We start from the raw sequence: 24,665 nt of genomic DNA on the forward strand, positions 1-24,665 counted from the left end.
GTAGCAGTGTTTTTCAATATAAAAACATTGTAATTTAATTAATTATAATTTATAATTCTTTGAAAATGAAAGGGTTGTAGCATGTCTATTCATTGATTCCTTTAAACTTAATTTAAAGGCGATATTAGTTCATAACGGTACCAAATACCCGTTCATAGGAAGGAATCACATGAGAAAATGAGAGCTCATTTAGAGCACATCCGTTATCAGGAGTACGGTTGGGAAATATATGGAGACCTAAAAGGAATAGCCCTTCTTCTTAGAATGCAACTAGGATATACAAAATATGTTTGCTTCCTTTGTGAATGGGGCAGCCGTGCGAGAGACTGTCATTATTTACAGAAGCAGTGGCCAGTGCGTCAGGCACTCACTCCGGGACCAAAAAACGTTACCAGTGATCCTCTAGTTGATCCCAAAAAAGTATTTCTACCACCTTTGCATATTAAATTAGGTTTAATGAAGAATTTTAATAAGGCAATGGACAGAAATGGAAGAGTTGTATCTGAAACAAAAATTTCCAAGAGTCATTGAAGCAAAAATTAAAGAGGGAATATTTGTGGGTCCTCAAATAAGAGAACCAATGAAAGATAAAACATTTGAGGAAATGATCAATGAAACTGAAATTTAAACGACCCTGTAGTGCCTTTAAAAGCGTTGTTAAAAATTTTTTGGAAATGTGAAGGCTGACAATTACAAAGATCTTGTATATAAAAAAATTGGTTGTAACATATCCCTTAAAACTCACTTTCTGGACTCCTATCTGGATTTTTTCCCCGAAAATTTAGGAGCCGTAAGTAACGAACATGGGAAACGGTTCCATCAAGACATTTCTGCTATGGAGAAACAGTACCGGGACAAGTGGAGTACCAGTTTGCTTGCCGATTACTGCTGGGCATTGTTAAGGGATACTCCAAAAACAAAATATCGCCGAAAAACATCGACAGTAACATTTTAAGGTACTCTTTGGTTAATAAAATAATATAACAATCATGTATCTATTTACATAATAAACACTTTCTTCTGTTCATGTCACAAAAAACAAGTGGATTTTTGTTTACCATTGTAATTCATTATTGAAGTAAGTAACTAATTAAGAATTTTGTTTTAATATATCCTTTTCTTAAATTTAAAGTTTTAGTTTTACTATGGGAAAACCAAAAATTACCAAAAATGTGATAAAGAGAAAAATTATTTCTTTAGAAATTTTGGACCGTTTAAGAAATAAATAAATAATAGTGGATTTCGCTAAATTTCATTCAATAACTAATCAACAATAAGAACAATAAAGCTAAACGAAGACTCAATTACAAAAAGTGTAGCAGCTGGAATGCATACCGAGTATGAGTGCAACGCCATATGTTAGAAATAATAATGTTTAATAATATGCGTGGAAGACCAAAATCAAAAAAGAATTCCAATTGATACATATACCATACAAAATAAAGTTTTAATAATTTATGACACACTGAAAAATCAAGTTCAGTCCACATCTGCGGTTAAGATGTCTTCTAACGTAAGTCGGGGCTGGTTTCAGCGATTTAAACAAAGACATTCCTTGCATAGCCTAAAATTAAAAGGTGAAGAAGCATCTTCTAATTCAAAAGAAGCACAAAAATATCCACAAAAGTTTGCTGAAATTTTTACCGCAGACTAGGTATTTAATGCTGATGAATCCGGACTATTTTGGAATAAAATTTCTCAGAGGACCTTTCAGCAGCTCAAAATATATTCTTTTGACTCATTTTTATTTACTTCTGGTAAAAATTAACTTATTTGCTAACAAAAAGCCAGATTTTATTTCGAAAGGAATAAATCAAAAAACATTTCACAGGAAGTAGGACTTCCAGCACTGAATGCCTGAAAAAAGTACAGAAACAAATGGCAATGGATAGATGTACCCTGTAACAGCGGACAATACTTTTCGAATGAATCAATAGCAGATCCTGAAAAAACGGACAGCGACGAATTCGGCAAGATTCACAACAGACCCTAGAACAGCGGACAGCGACAATTCCTGAAAGAGTGGAACAAGGCAAAAAAGGTAATGGATAATACTTTCACCAAGATTCGCAATAGACCCTGAGACAGTGGACCACGCTAAATCCTGAAACATTTCGGCCTCTCTCTTTTTTGTCTGCAAATGTGTCTCGCTTCCTTCTTCAACTCTCAGTATCTATCCCATCCCGCACGTGTTGTGGTCGATTGTAACATTGCGAGGTAGGTAATCTGCTTTCTCTCCACTGCGACAATGCACACCTGATAGTATCAGCAGTTTTTGTGTTTTTTCCGAAAACCAATGGTTTCAGTTACAGCTGTACGTAAGTAGGTTGAAATCCCCTCCCACAGTTCACTTATACCGAGTGAGTTGTTGACAAGTGCTTTCAGAGAAAAGGAGTACATGTCGAGTAGAAAATCCTTCGACTGTCTGTTGTGGTTGCAGCTTCTCGACGTCGAACCTTCCGAGTCTTTGTTGAAGTGCGTTTTTTGCTGCGCAGAGGCGGCTTCGTATCTTGGCTCCAATAAGATAGTGGAGTGTACACACGTCTAAAACACTGGATACGTGTCTTCCGTATATGACAACATGATCGATCTGGTAGGTGGCTTTTCGATCCGGAGACAGCCAGGAAGCTTGGTGAATTATTCTATGCTGAATTTTGCTGGTACTACTGATAACCCGGCGAAGGCGATTAGTCTCAACCCATCTGGGGATGTTTCCTCGTGGAGGACTGACTGTTGTGCCAAGATACCTTCTTTGCCCACCCTGGCGTTAAAGTCGCCAAACACGTGGGCGTAAATCAGCGATATGTTGAAGAACATCGCTTTGATCCGGATTGTGGCTAGACGTTCATCCACCGGGGCATCAATCAGCTGGGTAAATCATAATTTTTAACACGTTTGCAGGGGTCCTCATCTAAAGGGAGGTCACTTATCCGAGGTTGTTGTTTCCTTTTTGTTGCTAGGGTCTTTTACGTGGCGGGTCCCAAACCCAGCGCACAACTCTGTGAAGGTGATGTTTCGCTTTCTCACTTTTGCTCGCCTTCAAACTGTTGTTTTTTGGCTACCCAGATTCTTGGTCTTAGGAACGGAAGTCGTGAGCTGTTTGAGCCATACGTAAAATAACCGTTTCTGGCCACTCCCAAGTGAATGGCAATCAAAGAATTTTCCTCATTTGCGTACACATGACTCACATGCTAGACGTCAAGAATCAATTTTCCATGCGGAACATCACAGACGACAGCAACCAACACGTCAGACAGTATTCAGTACTGGAAAAACTTCTACACAAGCTGGTGCTCGGCATAAAGAAATTGCAATCAGAGACACCTGAAGAGGCAGCTTTTCTGACTCTATACTGATTTATGATTAAGGACTTCTCAGACTCTAACAAGAACAAAAAGTGAGGATGCTTCATTTAAAGAAGGAGAGAATTTAATGTTGTAACTGTACTTAGTTTTATTCTATCACTTACGTTGTCATATATAAACTGTTTGTGAAAATAATAGAAACAACATCCACAACCAAGTTGTTAGTTATGTACGAAAATCATATACCATACATAAACCTGATATAACATAGTGCACTGATAACAATACTTTATTATGCTCTCCTTTTTTTTATTCGTTTTTGATTTTAATATTTACCGTAATTTGAGATATTATGAGTGACCACGTTCTTAAGCTGGAAAAATAATAGAAACAAGCCACATTAACACAAATGATTCAGGTTTTTTTCTGTTAATTCCATAAAAAAGAATTTATGTTTAATACTTTCAAGTAAGTTTAGTCTTTTTTTGTGTGAATATGTTCAATTCAAAAGTTATATTCACAGTGGGTCGCGGAGTGAAAAAGAGGAAAAGTTTCATTTTAAAGCAAGAAAAATATTTTGAAAAGAATGTCTTTCGCAAAGCGACACATAACTATGGTCTAATGAAACTAAAATTAATTTGTTTGGATCAGAAAAATATGTGTAAGACGTCCACAAAATACTGCCTTCGAGCCTAAACTCTCAAACATGGGAAAGGCGATATCATGGTTTGGGGATACTTTTCCGCCTCAAGAGTTGTAACATGATCTAGCCAGCGCATTCGCTGTCTCTTAATTCGCTCTTATCTCGTCGTATATCTCATAGAGCTCATCGTTCCATCGAATGCGATATTCGTCGTGACCAATGCGCAAAGCACCATAAATCTTCTGCAGAACCTTTTTCTCGAAAACTCGTAAGGTTGACTAATCATATGTTGTTATCGCCCATGTCTCTGCACCAAATAGCAGGACGGGAATAATGACTGACTTATAGAGCTTGGTTTTCGTTCGTCGAGAGAAGACTTTACTTCTCAATTGTCTACTCAGTCCCAAGTAGCACCTGTTGGAAAGAGTTATTCAGCGTTGAATTTCGATGATGATATTGGATGCCCAATTCGTGTAAACCCCCACTACTATTTAGATTGTTAATAAAGCACTTACACTCGCGTTAAGTACCATTTATAAGTTAAAATGCGATTTATTTCGGATAGATTAAAGTTTATTTTATTTTTATAAATTTATTATCGTTACAATTAAAATGATTGTATATATAAAACGGTTCCGAGGGTAACGAAATGATGTGTCAATTGGCATTCCGCCAATGTCTAATTCTCCTTCGGTTTATAAGGTAATTACAGCGGGCGAGATCGGTGACGAAAAAAAAACATATGTTGATATGCGCACAGGATCGGTGTTGATCCTATCGAAATAAATTAGTGTACAGTGCTAACGCGGCGCAGTGCACAAGCGAATGTGTTGTTCGAATTGTGTGTAACGAAGTGTATCTGCTTTTCCCTTGTCCATCATTTTTGTTGAGTGGGTAGGTTTACAGATGTGGTGAGTTGTGTTTTAGTGTCATCAGCTGTGGTGAATTGAGCTGTTTTATTAGGATGCGCCAGTTTTACCGGGTAGAGTGGGTGAATGCTTAACTCATTTAAACATTATTAGTGTTGATACTGGTTCCAAGATAGACGAAATTATCTACAACTTTGAAGTTATAACTGTTAGCAATGATGTGGAAGCCTAGTCTCGAGTGCCACGACTGTTTGTTTGATGACAGAAGATATTTCGTCTTGCAGTGTCCCATTTGCTTCGCTAACTTATAAATTCTAGAGAAAGCAGAACTAACGGTGCGGTTATTGAGGCCAATGATATCGATATCATCGGCTTACGCCAGAAGCTGTACACTTTTATAGAAGATTGTACCTTCCTTGTTTAGTACTGCAGCTTAAATTATTTTCGCCAGCAGTAGATTGAAGAAGTCGCACGATAGGGAGTCGCCTTTGCTAAAACCTCGTTTGGAACATAGAAAGAAAGCTAACAACTAATGTTCCTTAAATATTGTTATAGACAGCTAGTGGAAGTCCGAGGATGGAGAGAAGTTAACGCGAGTAGCTGCTCCGCAACATGAAAGCTCGCGCGTTGTTTGGGTCAGCGATTTTCCGTTCTTACGCTGACTGACGCAACGGAACGGCGAATGACTTTGATTAAGGCACCTAACAAGTGCAGCTCACCCTTAATAAATAAAACAAAGAACCAAATTAAGAACTAAACCATACTAGGGGTATTCGCTTACTCTTGCAAGATTACAGATTGCAAAAATACTATACCGAAATATACAAGGGCACGAGAGCACCCATTGCAGAATCTAGTGATATATGAACGGCTGATTCGGTCAATTTATTGTGAATGACTATGACTAAAATGAGAGCTAAAGCAGGGTTGCAATTATATTTCTACGTGTCATTGCACGAAATTAAACATGGGTTTTGGTCTGACATATTTCACACCCATTGCAAATAATTTTTTGGGTGTGTTTGTTGGTGTGCCGTTGCACCAAGAGGAAAATTCTGCAATTCGTGCACCGTGCGAGGGTTTTGCAGGAGCAAGAGAATCCCCCTATTGTCTTAAATTTGTCACCTGATAGCAAGCAGATATGATTAATATATAAAAACAACGAGCGACAAAAGAACCCCATCTGAGCTCCGTCTGTGGATGGATGGTTTTTACACTTGACAGCTCTCAACATGTTTCCGGTTAAGCTCAACCTTGTATTGAGAAAATGGGTCGGCTTTGGAATACCGTCCAGGATTTTGGGAATATATCGGGTTTGGTCGGATATTCAGATCAAGAATATATATTGTTGTAGCTGCAGGAAACTAAGAGTTTTCGAGATACTGATTGAAAATTACCACTCTTTGAAGTACGTATTTTTTTGATTTGTAATTAATTTCACACTTATATTTTCCTTTTTAATGCTCACTTACAATTCACTAATTCGATTTTACACATTAGGGGTATCGTCTTGCTCTTGCAAAACCCTTGCACGGTGCAAGAATTGCATATATTTCCCCTTGGTGCACCGGCACAACAACAAACACACGCAAAAAATTATTTGCAATGGCTGTAAAATATGTCAGACCAAATCCCATGTATATCGGAGTGCAATGTCACGCAAAAGTATAATTGCAACCCTGTTTTAGCTGTCATTTTACTTAAAGACATATTTCGCCGTTATATTGTTAAGGATGGTAAGTTTTAAGTAGATTTTATATTTTCTACATAAATTATAAGGCTTAGTTACAGTTTTTTGTTAAGAATAATGCAGAAGATGCTCCAATTCACAATAGTCATGTACAATAGTCATTCTCAATAAATTGACAGAATCTTGTCCTTGCATATTTCGGCATATGATTTTTGCATTTTGTGTCATCGTGCAATCTTACAAGAGCAAGAGAATCTCCCTATTGTATATTTTTTTGTTTGGATGCAACTATTGCTATTTGCAATTGTGTAGAAATAGCAGTAGTAGCAGCAACTATGAGTGACATCGTTTGAACACGGCACACGGTAAAAGGTATCGATATATGTGTCTGCTAGGTAAAAAGTTATCGACTGCGAGTCCAAATTGAAAAAGTCTATTATAAAGAATAGCTTCATTTTAAAATGTATACAAATTCTTTGTGTTGCAGTGGATTTGGAATTGTAAACATAATTGACATTCAACTATTTGAATACCGTGTACTTATAACAAATAATATTGGTGAACATCAAGTAATAATATCACGTCAATTGCCAAAATTGGTGACTTTCGAAAAGTGGTGACATAAAAAGGCTGATGAAATTTATAAGAAACTCTGTCCTTGAAGTGCGATATTTAACAATTTTTATGTGGAAATTGAATTACTTGATTTTGCTCAGAATAATAATGTATTGGTTAATTTGGAAGAATTGTTTAAATGATTATTCGTCACATGCTTGAATCAAATAATATATTTTCAGCACACCTATCTTGGGTATATAAAGCTTTTGAGTTTGTGCACCTGAAAAATAAGTCTTCTGTAATTTTTAATACAGTTATTTGCGTGTTTAATGACGTGAAAGCAAACTTATGTGTTAATAATGTGTTAGCATTAAACATTTCAGGAGTAAACTTTTGTAAAAATGTTAATTTAAGCCATAATTTAGATAGAAAAAGTCTTTGCATTTGGTCAAATTGTAATGTATGCAGTTTAAGTACTGTATCTAAGTTAAATTTCATAAAAATGTCGCTAAAATCATTTTCGTTTACCTGTGACACCGTTGCGAATTGTGAAGTGCCTGCACAGAGTGCTATTCGAGTAAATATAAAATCACCGTTCAAAGAGCCTGTGGCACAAAACTTGCTTGCCCAACTAATATCCGGCTTTAGCATGCCGATTTGTAAGGATATGAATAAAATTCCTAATAATAAGCCAATGGAAACCGCAACAAGAGAAAATGAAAGAATACCTGAAGACGGTAGCGATAAAGTAAAAGATAGTGCTTTTAATACTCATCCGATAAACCTAGGATGCAGTTACTGGAAACAGCGACAGCGAACTCTGTCTGAACATAGTGATGATGTATACTTTTTAGAAGATGACGCAAGTGACACCCAAAACCCTGAACAATATTCTACCTACTATGACGATGATGATGAAGAGGACTCCGAAGATGATGAATGTTCTTCAAACATCAGTTTTGGATGTAATGCTGAAAAATTAAATGACAGCGTTGAAAGTCTTGGTAGTGACGCACCCAAACCGGCAGAAAGTAGTAAAAGGGTAAGTCGGACAAAAGTTGTACATATATATATCAAATCATGTATTGTCTGATTTTACTAAACTTTTCCATCTAAAGTAAGTAACTACCTTAGAAAATTCTACATGAATCTCAAAAAGGCTCTGACAGAATTCTGATTTCTTTAGCTACGCGTTGGAAAGAAGAAGTCCTCTTGATTAAAAATATACTTAGGTACCGCAAAAGCTTAGTTTACGAGATAATCGACTTTAAAGTTCAAAAACTTGCAACAAGCTATTTCACTACTTTAACACATTTTACGCACATTTTTCACTTTAAATAATTTAAAATAACTTGTAAACATTTAAACAAATTCACATTTTACACTTTTTCCAGGTTTTTTAAAAAAGAAATCTATATATACATACATAAGTATATGTGACCTGGTCTACGAAAAGGGAGCTAACGTGCGAAAACTAGTTTTTAAAAATAACTAGTTGTTAAAAATAAACAACTCGTTTCGTCAGTTTCTCGTTATCTCATTATTTTTGATACCTAAGCCCTCTTTCCGTAGACCAGGTCACATATATATAATAACTGTTTACACTTGTAGTGGATATCATTTATGTGTTGCCATATGATAATAAGCAAATATGAGCAATTTGCTGAAAATCCTCTTTTTCGTTAAAATTTCTCTTTTTTTAACAATATTAGTTCAGAAAGATGGGCAAAATTCCGATTTCATTGGCGCCGCGATCTGAAGGTACCGTTGGAAGGAGGAAGTTCTCCTGATTAAAAATTATATCGGGTTATATGTACCGCATATGTTTAGTTTATGGGATATTCGACTTTAAAGATCAAAAATTACAAACACGCTATTTCACTACATTTAACACACATTTTAAAAAATTCACATTTAACACTTTTTGCAGGGTTTTTTGTAAGAAATTGTATGTTCTAACAGTTATGAAGAAATTGGGCGCTGCCATATGATAATAAGCAAATAAGTGCAATTCGCTGAAATTCCCCTTTCAGCTAAAATTCTTCTTTCTTTATTCAGCAATTTTAGTTCTAAAAAAGCAAGTGCTTAAAAAATATATTTCAAATTAAAATGAGTATAAACAACCTTCCCACGCATATGAATATTTTCTTGTTCTTCTTTATTGGCGTAGACACCGCTTACGCGATTATAGCCGAGTTAACACCAGCGCGCCAGTCGTTTCTTCTTTTCACTTGGTTCTTCCATCGGAGTGGAGGTCTTCCTCTTCCTCTGCTTCCCCGCCGGGTACTGCGTCGAATACTTTCAGAGCTGGAGTGTTTTCGTCTATCCGGACAAGATGACCTAGCCAGCGTAGCCGCTGTCTTTTAATTCGCTGAACTATGTCAATGCCGTCGTATATCTCGTACAGCTCATCGTTCCATCGAATGCGGTATTCGCCGTGGCCAACGCGCAAACGACCATAAATCTTTCGCAGAACTTTTCTCTCGAAAACTCGCAACGTCGACTCAATGATATCAATATCATCGGCATACGCCAGCAGCTGTACACTCTTATAAAAGATTGTACTTGTTCGTTTAAGTTCTGCAGCTCGAATTATTTTCTCCAGCAGCAGGTTGAAGAAGTCGCACAATAGGGAGTTGCCTTGTCTGAAACTTCGTTTGGTATCGAACAGCTCGGAGAGGTCCTTCCCGATCCTGACGGAGCTTTTCGTGTTGCTCAACGTCAGTTTACACAGCCGTATTAGGTTTGCGGGGATACCAAATTCAGACATCGCGGCATAAAGACAGCTCCTTTTCGGAAGCAGCTTTGAAATCGACGATGAGGTGGTGTGTGTCGATTCTTCTTTCACGGGTCTTTTCCAAGATTTGGCGCATGGAAAATATCTGGTCGGTTGTTGATTTGCCAGGTCTAAAGCCACACTGATAAGGTCCAATCAGTTTGTTGACGGTGGGCTTTAATCTTTCACACAATACGCTCAATAGTACCTTATACGCGATGTTGAGGAGGCTTATCCCACGGTAGTTGGCGCAGATTGCGGGGTCTCCCTTTTTATGAATTGGGCATATCACACTTAAATTCCAATCGTTGGGCATGCTTTCGTCCGACCATACTTTACAAAGAAGCTGATGCATGCTCCTTATCAGTTCTTCGCCACCGTGTTTGAATAGCTCGGCCGGCAATCCATCGATCGTTTGGATCGGTAAGAGTTAATTTTTGTTTGTCGTCATTGGAGCAATGCCTTCGTCATCAGGGTTGCTCCGTATCTGCGTTCATGACTCGTGCTGGCATTGAGTCACAATCCCTTTGGGGGAGGAATTTTTCTGCTGCGTTTGCGCTAAAAGGCTCCATCCAAACACCATTTCGGTCAGGTGTAACACATGCACTGGATGTAGCCATCTTAAAACGTGCTCAAGCCTTAAGACTTATAGGGAGTGGACCGCGAGTTACATACGTGGCCCATGTTGCCAACGCAGTACTGCGATACTAGCTTCTGCGGCTGTGCAATCTGCACTCATCCCGAGTGGCGAACAGAGGACATTCACGGTCCCCAGGAGCTCAAACAGGCAACATATCTCTCACTCTGACTTGCTCTAACCGCCCCTGCGGTGTATACAGCTGTAACAAACACCACCTACACGCCACTCCCTCACACCCAGGATCACCCACGGACACCCGCGACAATCCCGCATTCTTCAATTCAACTGCAACGGACTCCAGAGCAAGATCAAGGAGATAGTTGCACTTATGAACCGGGAACGCATATCGATAGAAGTTAAACAGCCGAAGCAGCCGTTTTAGCTAATGAGCGCGACACCTTACGCCATGCCGATGCCGGCGATGCCCGAATAAAGGATCTCAATTTGGAGATTCGGCGATTTGTAAACCATCATAAGCGGACGAAGTGGATAAAGCACCCGAAGTCCTGCAACCTCTTCACCGGTGTGAGTAAGCTTTGGGCTACTCTCAAGGCTTTGCTTAACCCGAAGAGACATGACGACCGAGTTGAAGTTCAATTCAATGGTCATGCCTCTTCGGACCCGAAGAAGCGCGCGAGCTATTTTACACTGCACCCTTCGGTAGACAAAACCAAGCGTGTGCTGCGCAAAATGCCAAACGACTGCGCGCCACTTACTTTCACCGATGAGGAGGAGTGCCATCAACAAAGCAAAATCCTCAAAATTGGCTGATGGAATTAACATGCTAACTAAAACAAAGGCTCGACGAGTAAGTTATCTCAAGGTCCTCAAATGTCGCTGACCACTCTTCAAATACCCGATGTGTGGAAAGTCCAAGAGTGGTCCCACTACTGAAACCGAGGAAACCCGCCAACAAAGGGGAATCTTATCGTCCGATAACTCTCTTCTCCCCAGTAGTGAAGACACTTGAGGTCTTGCTTCTCCCGACCTTAACTTACCACCTGAGCCTAGCCAGCCACCAGCATGGATTCCGAAAAGTGCACATTACCATCACAACACTTAGCGTCATAAACGCCCAGATAGTTCGTGGCCTCAAACAGAAATCACCCGAAAGAACGATCCTCGTAGCCCCTGTCAAAAGCGTTTGACACGGTCAGTCACAACATCAACATCTAAAGGAGAAGAAAATCTACGCTTCTCTCCCCACTGTTTAACTTCTACATGGACCATGTTGAGCGGTACGCTGATGACAATCTCCGAATCGATGGCATGTGTTCGAAGGTACTATTTCTCGTTTCCTCAGGTGAAAATCTAAACAAATCCACAGCGACCATATTCACAAACTGGACGAAGGAGTATAGACTTGAGCTTAACATTGCAGGTTCTTCCACTGTCAACAATCCTAAGATTTTAGGTGTAACATTCTCTCTCTTCGCTCATACGACCGCGATTATTAAGTACAGAGCTACGCAATCAAAATCCCAAGTCGCTAGCCGGCAGCACAGAAAAGACAAACATAACCTCAAGGCTGGTGATTGCACGATATTGACGTCGAGCAATGGAATCCATGGCATGTGTTCAAAAGTAAACGGCTATCTCTCCGACTCTACAGGATGCCTTTTTGTCTCCCATTGAACCTCACAGTGAACGGAACTTGAACTCCTCTCCAGGCATGCTTTCGCAGAAATCACCCCTGCAGTCATCTTGGAGCGAGTATCCATGGATTTCGACGAACTGGACGAAGGAGTATGAGACTTGACCTTAATATTGCAGTCGATGGCGCGTAAAAATTCCGACTGTCAATAATCCTAAGATTTTAGGTGTAACTTTTGATAGTCTATGCTCCCTCACTGCTCATACGACCGCGATTATCGTCAAGGTATAGAGCCGCAACAAAATCCTCAAGTCGCTTGCCGGCAGCACATGGGGTTAAAACAAAAGACAAAACGTGACCGAGTATAGTGACATTGTCAATAATCCTAAGATTTTAGGTGTAACTCATCAGATGACCGCGATCGACAACAACCTGGATAACCCTTACGTTGGGCCTCTCATTAGATGACATCGACGACAACCTGGACAACCCTTACCATCCTAACGGGGGTTGATAACCGTCAAAACAACAACAACAACATTAAATTCTGTGTTAGAATCGGTAAAGTGGCGACAAAGACGTTTGATATGATCAAGCAGGCTTACCCAGATATTGCTTTAGCAAGAAGTGGTGTGTTTCGGTGGCACCATGACTTTTTGGCGGGCCGGGAAGACCTCGTTGATGAAGACCGGAAGAATGAGCAAATCCAAAGTGAAAACGATGCTCATTGTCTTTTTGGACATCAAAGCATTGTCCACCTTGAATGTTTTCCTCCTGGACAAACCGTCAACGCCAAGTTTTACGTGGAAGTCCTCAAGAGACACAAACGAAGGTTCAATAGGGTCCGACAAGATATCGCAGTCGATTTGAAGTTCCACCACGACTACGTCACGGCTCACACCGCCTTTTTTGTGAACAGCTACCTAACCAAGGCCGGCATCTCAACCCTTCCGCAGCCGCCCTACATCCCAGATGTGGTCCCCGTATTTTTTTTTGTTTCTTGCCTGAAAAGTCCAATGAAAGGCAAGCAAGGGGATCCAAGAAGCATGCACCTCGGGTCTCAAGGCTATTCCGGAGAATGCCTTCCGTGACGCTTTCAATGCTTGGATATCGCGCTGGTAGCGCTGCATCAACGCAGAGGGAGACTATTTTGATATTTTTTAAAGAATTGTAACGATAGGTTCAATATTATTTTTTAAATCGACTCAGACTTATTACTTTCTGGACAAACCCTGTATGATTGTTTTGACAAAATCTGAATACATTTCTTTATTAAATTATTTAATGTGCTCCGGATCAGCCGCACTTCCCGCAGCGGCTGACAGCGTATATGTACCAAAACTTTGAGGTTCGTTTCCTCGAAACTAACTTTTTTTATCCGGCCGTTAAAATTACGAGCGAATTATTTAACCGATTTATTTGAACTAATGTGTATTTTATAAAGTACATAATTTTTGTAACCAAGTGGTTTACATCATACAAATTTTAAATACTGTTAATAAGAAATCATTTTCTTTTTTTTCAGGTCCGCTTTAATTTAAATCCCGAAATTCATGTGATGTATGCTTGGAGCTACGCTTATAGGTCTGCAAGGAAGGGGCATTGGGAGAGTCTTGCCCGTGATAGAGATCGTTTTCGTAAACGTATTGAAAACACATCTAAATACATAAATCCCATTTTAACTCCTGAACATCGTAGTTTTATCTATAATACGAGGTTTGACAAGAACATGTAGTAAGAAGTTTAAGTAGAATGTATACTATTTGTAACTGTAATAAAAAATAAAGAATAATATGTAGAACTAGAGTGACTAGAAATTATGAATTAAGACTTTTTTCAAGAAATAAAAATAATGAGCGCTTTGATGTAAAAAAAATATATATATATAGAAAAAGTATTTAAATATATTCAAAATGGTACAAAAATAGATCTCAAAAAATATTCAAACAGCTTTTATGTGCTCGTACATCTGAGAGTTTGCAGCGGATTATTAAGAATGAAAAGTCAAACATTTAATGCCTTTTTGTTATTTTTAAAAGACTTAAGGTATTTTTGTTTTTTTTTTTTGCATTTTTTTATTTTTTATTTTATATTAATGTACAATATCTTAAGATCATTCTGTGAACATTTGAGAGCAATTAAAGCAAAATTGACGGAGATATACATTTGTAAGTCTTCACCCTCCGATTTGATTGTGAGCGTCTGTGAAACTTTAAAGCGTTTTTCCCACAACTCACGTTTTCCAAAGTCAGTGCCCCTCATAACTTCAAAACTACTGCTCCGATGCTTTTGAAATTTTAAACACTATTTCTGTACATATTTTACGAGGTAACGCTGGAGAGTTTTTTTAAGTTCATAATTTTGATTTCGCAATAACAAATTAGCCGATTTTTTCCCAAAAAATTGTGTTTTTCACTTCAAAGTCTTCGAAAAAATTCAAAAATTGGAATTTCAAAAAAACCCTTACAACGTTACCTAGGGAGAACTATTATCTAACGAATGAACTTTCATTTCTTGATTTCAAATGATCCAGCAATGAGTTATGAGGGGCACCGCAATTCAACTTTTTTTCGAGACCCGTCCGGACAATTGCTGCCATTGCCGTATTTTTTAATATTTCTTTGTAAAAAATTGATAAGACATTTTTCGAATGTCATACTTCAATGTGCTATTGGTTGGATAAATAAATTTTAACTGTGTCGTCAGGAAAAAATCACAAAAACATGGCTTTTTTCGTTTGATTTGACCTTACACCCCCTTAAAAAAGGTCAATGACTTACCGACAACGTGATGAGTAATAGCCAGATGCCAGATAGGCGGAAACAAGCTGGCTGTTGAGCGATTGTTAGAAATTTTAATATTCAATAATTTGACGACAGGTCGGAACACTTGTCACTTCACTTCAGATGTTTTCAAAAGAAGAAACACTAAGTAAGGAAGATCCAAGTTCGAGCATAACCGAAAATTGTATACTCACGAAAGGTAAAGTGATTAACGGGATATTTTAATTAAAACAGGAAGTATTACATCCATTATTTACAGTCAGCTGCAAAAAATTCATTATTACTATAAAGAGATTATTTTGGAATTTCATTAAGATTTCTTACATATTGACCGAAAGATGCCTTAAACTGCATCAACCGGAAGATCTTATATTAAGTATGGGGGGTTCAGGTAAGTATTCACCCGATTTTACCCATTTTTGGCAGAAGGGCATTTGTTATAACAAAAAATATCTACCTGCATTTCAATACTAGAACTCACAGATTGACCAATATGTTCGGTAAAAAGTCAGACATTTTTTGGAGTGACTAGAAGCGATTCTTTTATATATGGCACAAGCAGCTCACGAGTGACATTCACACCGGTGGATTAACGTCTAGCGACAATTCTCATCAAAGCGAAGTTTTTCGAGAAGGACGTGCTTGGCGACTTTAACGGCAATGTGGGCAATGAAGGTATCTTTGGCACAACGGTCTGTAAATTCAGAAATTTAGCCTCCACGAAGAAGCATCCCCAAATGGGTTGAGGCTGATTGACTTCGCCGGGGTCCAAAATACGGTTATCTGTAGTTCTAGATATCAGCATAAGAAAATTCATTAAGCTACCTGGCTGCCCACGTCAACAAACACAAGGAAGGTTCGACGTGGAGAAGCTGCAATCACAACAGACAGCCGAACGATTTTCTACTCGGCTTGCACTCCTGCTCTCTGAGAGCACTCGTCAAGAACTCGGTATAAGGGAACTGTGGGACGGCATTTCAAATTTCTTACGTACAGTTGCAACCGAAACCATTGGTTTTCGAAAAAAGCAAAAGAAGAGCTGGTTCGACGAATGGTGCGTCGCAGCGGAGAGAAAACAGACTGCTTACCTCGCAACGTTATGATCGATCACAACACGTGCGGGATGGGATAGATATAGAGAGTTGAAGAGGGAAGCGAGACGCATTTGCAGACAGAAAAACAGAGAGGCTGAAAGGCGTGAGTATGAAGAGCTTGACAAACTCTAACAGAAGGTTTCACAACCGGAGCATACTCTTGTAGAACCACCAAAGGTGATCTAGGAACCGATGCCCAGAGCATACTAAAATTATAGAGCGAGAACTTCTCCAGCCTGCTGATGGGCCGTGAAAGCATAACACCAGGAGTTGGTGAACCTAATTCCTCAATCGGTGTCGATGGAGCGGACGTACCGGTACTGGATCATGAAGTAGTTCGAATAGCAATTACCTGTCTGAAGAACAGCAAAGCGGCGGGGGCCGATGGATTACCGTCCGAGCTATTCAAATACGGTGCCGAAGAACTGATAAGGAGCATGCATCAGTTTCTTTGTAGAATTCATGGTCGGATGGTTGGAATTTAAGTATGCTCTGTCCACTCTACAAAAAGGGAGACCCCACAACCACGTTCAAATGAAGTGACTGGGCCGTTAATTTCATCGAATGCGAAAAATTCCATATCAGCAAGATCTGCACAACCACCAAGTTATGTTTTGAGCCGTTATCGCCGTTTTACATATTTTAAGTACCTCGGAGTACATTGGAGTAGGTTGTTTCTTAACATGTTGGTAGATAGTTTTACTTATGTATACTACGCTCTGAAACACGGGGGTGGTCCAGAGAACGTATATCATAGAGAAGGTTCACGATTTAGATATCGTAACTTTTCGCAGGGGTACTCGGCAGAGATGAGGGAGTTTCACCACAGACAAATTACACAGTACAACAGCTAATCTGGGGGGTGAGAAATTCCAAGTCATGGTGATGGTACTAGGTCAGTATAGTAAAACCCTCAAAGGGTCTGGCGTTCGTATGTGTCAGTTTTTTTTATGACCTTTTAAATTTTTTCCTTATCTTGATGTTTTTTCGCTTAGTTGTAACATTTTGGCAAAAACGTAGTTTAACATAAAAAAAAAATAGTGATAATTCCAATGTTAAGGAATGTACGCTTACAGATTTGCTTATTTACTATTCGCAAACGACTCTGCATATAATTTATAGATCTGTATATATGTATTTGTTATGAAAGCACATATGTAAGTATTTTTTTTAATTGACTTATTTTATGATGTATTCCCTTAAACCTTCGCAAATACACCCAACTCTTTGTTTACACGGTAGATACGTTCCTCAGAAAACCGTGTAAAAAAGAGGCGTTTCCTATAGTAAACTGGGGGATACGTTCCATGTCATCTGAAAACCGTGTAAGACAAAATAAAGAATTATATATACTTCGAAAAACCGTGTAAAAAATATGAAAACTATAAAATTTAGATATGCATACAAATTGTATGTTCATATGGCTTTTTATTGAGCATTAAAACTTAAAATGCATAATTCATTCTGGTGAAAAATTGGTAGATTAAGCAAAAAACAAAAGAAATCCGTTAATCCGGAATTAAGAACAGAAAAATTTGAAAAGAAATAAAGAAAATTATTTACATAGCTACATAATTGTTCGTCGCTACTTGATAACAAGCGCAATTGTTTGCGACGAACTGGACTAAAGTCGGTATCATCACTGGAAATATCCATTTCAGCAATGTAAATATCATGGGAACAAAATGTATAGGTAAGAGTTATCGAAAAGGGGATTTCCCAGTTACTACTATGTACATATGTTCATTCCAGCAATGGTGCTAAGTGTGGTAAAAACAAACATTGTAACTTCAAATCCATGTAAAAAGAAACCGCGTAAAAAACGAGTTGGGTGTATATAATAGAGTAAGATTTCTATTACTACCTAAATATACATTTTATATACATACATACATAGGTTTGATAAGTCATATATTTAAATACATAAATACATTTGTTTTGGTCATTAAAAGTCATGTTACAAGACCAAGCGGTCGCACATTTGCCCATGTATATAATTATGTGTGCATGTTAAAAAATATAAAAGAATTATACGCAAATTTTTTGTTAATTTGTCTATGTGCAACATACATACAAATGTATGTAAATATGTATACTCAATACTTCAAGCGAAATCTCCGTTGACCCGGACAACCAATGGAAAGCGCGCGACGTCAAAGCGCCACAACATTGTGTTGTTGGCAGAAAATCCGAGCTGAGCCGAAAAAATAAGTGAACGACCCAAAAAAATCGATTTTTTCAGTGAAATGAATACCAGTTGCGTAAAAAGGTTTATTTCGCCAAATCTTTCGTTCAATTATGGCGTTATGATATAAACTAAAGAAATTTTTATTTTATTTGATTGCAGATGAACCATCACTTATAGATATGTCATCATAAGATGATTATAAGAGCCGTTAAAGGTCGACTTGAAGAAGCGTGTCTTGACCCACATGGTTGAAATTTCTCAAGCGAACATCAACATTTAAAAATCAAATATGAAAATATGGAGACAGGAATTCGCATTCCTGGTGATACATTCGTTAATTTAATTTTACTTGTTAGCTATAATAATTTTGTTTTTATAGGCGACTTTGGATGCCCGCTAAAACCTTGGCTCCATATAGAATTCTTTCCGAAAACTCTGTTGAAAGTTATTTCAACATATAATTTTCAAAAGCCAGATCCATTATCAAATGTGTATTTTGAGTATTAAAAGCGTTGTTTCAATTGCTATTAGGTGATAAAGAACTGATATAAACATTTATTTGAAACTTTAAGATTATTGTACTAAATATAGTGGTCTTTATACAGTTTAATGTCAGGGTGAAAAAATAGACCTAATATCAAATCCTTCTAAATTGAAAAAACACATTATAAATCGTAGAAGTGCTGGTGACACACTTTATTCCAAAGTATAATACTGTACAAAGTTTGAGAATCTTTCGAGAATTTCTTCTACAGTAACTTCAATATCATGAAGAGTGTGCCGGAACGCCAGGCCGATCAATCTATCTTGAAGCATGTTCATCCTCAACCACGTTTTCATGCGGCGAAGTGTCGAAAAAGAGCGTTCAGAGCTCGCATTCGTCACCGGAAGAGTACATAATATGCGAAGAAAACTATGAACTATGGGGTATAGTATTTATCGCAGTTCTTAAACGTTTCCAATGCAGTAGTCGGTAACTTGTTATCTTTTGACTTTTGCTTCTACCCCCAACGGCACTGCCAGTGATCAAGTTCACCTTTGAGCTTCAAACGACACATGATGTCATTATCCAAAAGGAATCTATGTATCTAACAAGCAGTAATAAGATTTTCCATTTCTTTGGTTTTCAAAGCACATAATTTTTCTGGAAGCAGCAAACTCAGTTGAAATCCATCCAAAACTTCTCTAGAAAAGCGCGTCTTTAAATCTTCCCCGATTGTATCTAACAGAGGAATGTACTTTAAACCCTGTAGTATTCCTCGCAAGTTCTCACGCAGAAATTTTCGCGTTTTGCTTGTTTTTCGCAGATTCTTGGTTTTTCTTCGTCAACTTTCAGTTCTGCCGCCATTTCGTTTCTGAATATTTGTTTACATACATACATATGTATATGTACATACCCCTAACTCTATGTTAGTATCTGCATGTGCGGTCGATTGGTCTTTTCTATATAAATATATAATTTATAAGTCAATTAAGTAATAATACAAACCTTATTTAATCCATAAACCGATTATATATGCATTATATGTCGTTTGCACATAGTAAATAAGCGAGTCTGTTCATTTCTTAACATTAGAATTATCATTATTTAACACTAAAAATGCTCAGTTCTGTTATTTTCGAGTCCCCTGATGCAAAACTGTGGTGAAACACGCTCATTTTGGACGAGTATTCCTGCGAAAAGTGACATTGTTTGACGTCGTAAGCCGTGTGAATGATTCACATTCTCTGGTAGAAAATAAACAAAATACTTTGGTGAGTATCGAATTTTTTTATATCTACTACTTAAGGGGCTATATACGTTGTGTTGCGGAAAAATAAAGGAATATTCGGGAATTTTTTAAGGGATGTAGCGATAATTTTATTGAATATGAGTTATGCGTTTCGAAAGAACATATTGCGAAGTGCAAAAATACATTTAACCATTCAGAAATAATGAAAAATATCGGAGTTAGTGCGCTTTCCTCAAAATGCGATTTTCTTGAAGAGGTTGACGGTGAGCACGATTCCGGTGCAGCAACTTAACTGAAATCATAAAGCACAAAAAATTTCATTAGTACAAAGAAGTGTGGAGTTCGTGAACGAAGGGTTTTCCTAAAAAAAAATTTTGTGGAAACGAGGATCATTTTTTCAAAAAGTCATGTTTACCGACTGAAAAAATTTTATTTAAAAAATCTTAACATTGCAATTTAAATTTATATAAAAAAAGGCTTCGTTGACGGACTGCCTACATTAGTTATGAACGAATTAAAAAAAAAAATAAAGAAAATCGGTGAGATAGATTGTTTGCAATCGTGCTCACGGCAATGGCACTTTTGGAAAAAACCGATTTCCGGACAAACGCCAGGCGAGCAGCATGTAACGCTATAACTTTGGTTCTAATGCACACATCTTTGTGAACATTTGGGAGAACATTCTCTACGACTTATACTTTCTGATGGAGCAATAAAAAAATTTTCGATTTTTTGACCGATCGCAACGTATATAACCCCTTATTAACAGTACTATATATAATTGTTTATGTTTTATAGTAGTTTCATTCAACAAAAAGTAAAGTAATAAAAAAATAAAGTAACTAAACACATGAAAATTTAATTTGTTTTTGCTTTTTATTATTGTAAAAGTGTGCAAGTTATATTTGCAAGTGGTATGCAAAATATATCTGTATATATTGTTCATACATATACATAATATTATACTATTGAATTAAATTTTTAATTTGTACTTTTTTTCATTGAATTCAAATTTAAGAAACAACTGTAAATTTTAAGTAAATATTTTACAAAACATGTTTATTATTCAAGAATCATATTTTCCGTAGGTATTTTGTCTTAAGAGTAAACAGGTTATTTTGACAACTTTGTTTATTTGGGTTTCTTTCTATTAGGTATGTTCTGCAAATCGTTTTCGGGCAAAGTTTTGATATTTTCAAATCGTTTGACATTTTCTGTAAACTGTTCCTCTTTTATTTTTTTGAACATCAGCAAATCGTTTGCAATTTTAAAATAAGTAACATTTATTACAATGTAAGTATATGATAAAATAAAATAAAAATAAACAAAGTGGCAGTAGAAGAAAAATGGAAGGAGCTGGCCACATTGCTAAATACAGAAGGGTCACCCCAAAAGAACGTTAACGAATGAGAAAAAGTTGTATTTGATCGAATATTAAAAGGAATGAATTTTACTATATGTGTTTTCTTTAATTGTTAAGATAAAGACTGGGAAGGTGCTTTTCCAAAACGGTTGGGCATAACGATTTGGAATCAAGAGCAACAGTCGGTCGATCGTAAAGCATATATTAACGAATAACGAAGAATATGTTGTCAGGATTTGTGAAACTTTCGCGGCCGTTGTGAGCATTTAAGATTTTCGATGTTTTGAGGCAGAAACAAACCCACCCCCACTAGCCGCAAAACGACCACGAGGTTCCGAAAATCAACACTCCCTCCAAACGTGCACGGCAACCAATTCATGATATTAGTTAGTGCCAGAAAAAAATTTTACAATATGAAGAAGAAAAAGCTCACGATATTCGACAGAGGGATGCTGAAAAACAAAGTAATTCGTTAGCAGAACAAAACCGCCTTAAAGGTCATAGTTTAGAGAAATAGAGAAAGCACCACATCAGAATGGAGTGGTTACAACACTACAAAGTTAAAATAAAATTGAGAATGCTTGAAATCGAATTATCACAATAAATACGCACCATTCACATACTTATCAGAGAGCTGCAACGAGTATGATTAAATCAGAACAATGAGTCGTGCCAAAAAGACAATCAAATCAAATCAGTTCATCATAGACAACATTGTTGATCAATTCGAGTACCGACCAGCGACAAATGATTTGATGCAACATGAACAATCTGTTCCTCGGCAATCACAATCGAGTAAACGGTATGGTTGGCTTCGGGTCAAATCGTAGTATGTCAGTTCATAGCGTTGCGACGATTGTTTGAATCGATGTGAAACTGCGAGTAAACTGAATTTTTGTTGGACTGGTTTAAATCATGTGTCGCACAAAATGTATCAGCTTTGAAAATGTGCGCATGTTACAAATTTTCGATGCGTAAAAAATGGAAATTCCATCGAGTACGTACATACATATATACATACATTTGTTGTATGTATGTACTCAATGGAATTTCCATTATATATGTGACATATGTACATACATATATATTAGAAATAGAACAGAAGTGCCTGAGTAAATCAATGTATAGGCGATGATATACAAACCGAACGCTGTCGAATATTTCAATCATTGAAATATGAGTATGCATCATTTACGGGTATTTTCTGCTAATGCGAACGTTCATAAACAATTCATGTATACATAAGCTGTCCTCTAGTGATTCAAGGTTGTTCTCTATCGCTAATGTGAAAACTGACAGAATCAGACAGAGTAACAGACCAATACTCGATTATGAACCAAAATTTATTACTCGTTGCAGCTCTCTGAAACTTATACACATACAATTTTATATAGCAAAAGTATAATCCTCAAGTAGCCAACACCCTCGATTACCAGGTTCATCCTGTGAGAGACATTATTGTTTTGCACTGCTCATACTGAAAACAAAAGCATCTTGGGTTGCGAAATCACAAATTTTACAGACCTAATAGAAGTTCACTCGTCCAATCATCGCATTTATGCTGAAAACACTTTTTCTATTAAAAAAGATGTTCCTTTACAAAGGGTTTCACCAGAGCTGTGTGGGTTTCATCAATGCATCCTATCACTCCTGATATTCCATATTTATGCACAAAGTGTGGTTTTGCTCTTCTGGGATCAACTTCCGACATTTAAAGGTTATTCCACTTAGGACACAAAATTTAATCATTTTAGATAAAAATGTTTATTCTGTTCTTCAATCGAGACTAAATCGGTATCCTTGCTACCAATTTTATTAAAATTGGTATGAACATTTCTCTGACTAAAGGTATTATTTCGTTAGTTTTTTTTTTAAATGCATGCTTACTTAAGAAACTTCAAAAAATCGATTTTTTTGCTTAAATATCTTTAAAAATAATCTAAGAATATTTCCCCAAAGTTATAGATGGGAATTCGAAATATTGTCGAAGCTAGAAGGGAATAAGTGACCGAGCGTCTAGCAGACATATGTATGAGCGTTTGGGCAGAAAGCGTAAACTTTGAAGCGAAAGGATAGCAGGATAGAAAAAAAAACTAACCGTCGTATGGAATTGGTACAAAAGGTTTCTCTTTGGCATTAAATTATCTTCTATTTGAACTAAAAAAAAACTAGGAAAAGTCAAGCAGAATATCCAAGATTTCGTATTCAACAAATTTTCGGATGATGTTTAAATATATAAGTATAAACCCTAGAAACTTCGCTTTAATCAATCATTTTTTCCCCCACAAAAAAATCCTCAAAATCGATTTTTTGAAGCCTCTAAAGCAGGCCCTCCCCTTAAGCAATAGCTGGACACAAACCTGAAGCAAACAAGAAACCATCTGAAGTCGACAAACGTTTTTTTCAAAACTCACGTGGTGCAGAAAAGGGATTACAATGGTTCCGTCATTCGATTCTAAATTGTTTGTTCACGTTCGCTCAACACATAAGCGGCCTTAAAAAACATTATTTCTTCAATAAAATATATTTAATTCCAGGTTATCTCATATATTGAACTAACGAATCCTTTTTAATTTATTTTGTCAAACTGGCACAAAGGAATCAGCTGTTTCGAACATAAATTCTAAGTCAAAAGAAATCGAACGAATTGCAGAACACCTAAAACAAAACCGTATTGTCATTTCGGAACCGTAATATTTAATAAGTAGTTATTGGTAAACTAATTTAAAATGAAGGAGTCATTTTAATGTTTAACTGTCATGAAGAAATATTCCAGTCGGCAGATTGTTTATGTTTTACAATTGAAAATGGTTTGTTTAGTTTCTAGATTTTTTACACCTGCTCAAACCATTTGGGATTGCTAAGCTTAGATATCTGAAAAACGGGACATTATTATATGATAACACACTAAGCACAAGTTTGTAAAAATAGGTTTGGTTAACGAGTAATATTTATGTACATATTTACAAAGCTCTTGTTTTGCATTAGTTCTTAATATCTAACATACTTTTCGTTTGCTATTTACGTTTTACTTAGTGCTAGATTAGCGTGCTGTCTTCGTTTCTGAGTTAAATTATAAAATCCTCCAACGATGAGTGCAAACGAAATAATGCAAGCAAATAATGTGCCATATTTCAAAGCATATTGGATGGCATTCAACCCGAAGGTGCTTATATAGAGATTATCTATTATCTCATCGGTAAAGTCCCCTGATGTTATTTCTATCCATATAAGAGGTAGTATGGTGCCTTCTTTAATTCGATCCAATTTATCTGAAAGAGATATATGTATATGTTGAATATAACATTATTTCATAAGAAAGATTTATAAATAAAATGGGTACATTAACATTTTTGGTAAACACTTGTATCTAACTTTATACCATGTTCAGACCGACACTTAATCACACGATTTCGGCTGTTGAATGGA

At 37.0% G+C, this 24,665-nt stretch overlaps 2 protein-coding genes and 1 long non-coding RNA gene across 4 annotated transcripts in view; 2 read left to right on the forward strand and 1 right to left on the reverse strand.

The window, feature by feature from the left end:
• The first annotated feature begins 6,913 nt into the window (after positions 1–6,913).
• LOC126756584 (uncharacterized) lies at positions 6,914–13,881 on the forward strand. The gene is made up of 2 exons (XM_050469774.1): positions 6,914–8,107; positions 13,601–13,881. Exons 1-2 carry the CDS (start codon positions 7,262–7,264, stop codon positions 13,808–13,810), a joined length of 1,056 nt encoding a protein of 351 aa, XP_050325731.1. The 5' UTR covers positions 6,914–7,261; the 3' UTR covers positions 13,811–13,881.
• A 4,108-nt stretch (positions 13,882–17,989) lies between these two features.
• Positions 17,990–19,100, forward strand: LOC126756610 (uncharacterized). Its single transcript, XR_007666608.1, has 3 exons — positions 17,990–18,462; positions 18,520–18,730; positions 19,034–19,100. It is a non-coding gene; the product is annotated as an uncharacterized LOC126756610 (long non-coding RNA).
• Positions 19,101–19,780: 680 nt separating this feature from the next.
• The window catches only part of LOC126756561 (lysosome membrane protein 2), a 33,197-nt gene continuing 28,312 nt past the window's right edge, over positions 19,781–24,665 (reverse strand). Inside the window, exons 7-8 of one of the 2 annotated variants that reach the window (XM_050469719.1) lie at positions 24,262–24,508; positions 19,781–19,868 (exon numbers count right to left, since the gene is read on the reverse strand). In XM_050469719.1, the coding sequence (XP_050325676.1) occupies positions 19,796–19,868; positions 24,262–24,508 (320 nt within the window). In that variant the 3' untranslated portion in view covers positions 19,781–19,795. Of the gene's footprint in view, positions 19,869–19,998; positions 20,166–24,261; positions 24,509–24,665 lie in introns of those variants that run through there. The other variant, XM_050469720.1, reaches the window with a different exon arrangement.

The sequence above is a fragment of the Bactrocera neohumeralis genome, chromosome 4 (genome assembly GCF_024586455.1).
Source record: "Bactrocera neohumeralis isolate Rockhampton chromosome 4, APGP_CSIRO_Bneo_wtdbg2-racon-allhic-juicebox.fasta_v2, whole genome shotgun sequence".
NCBI lineage: Eukaryota > Metazoa > Arthropoda > Insecta > Diptera > Tephritidae > Bactrocera > Bactrocera neohumeralis.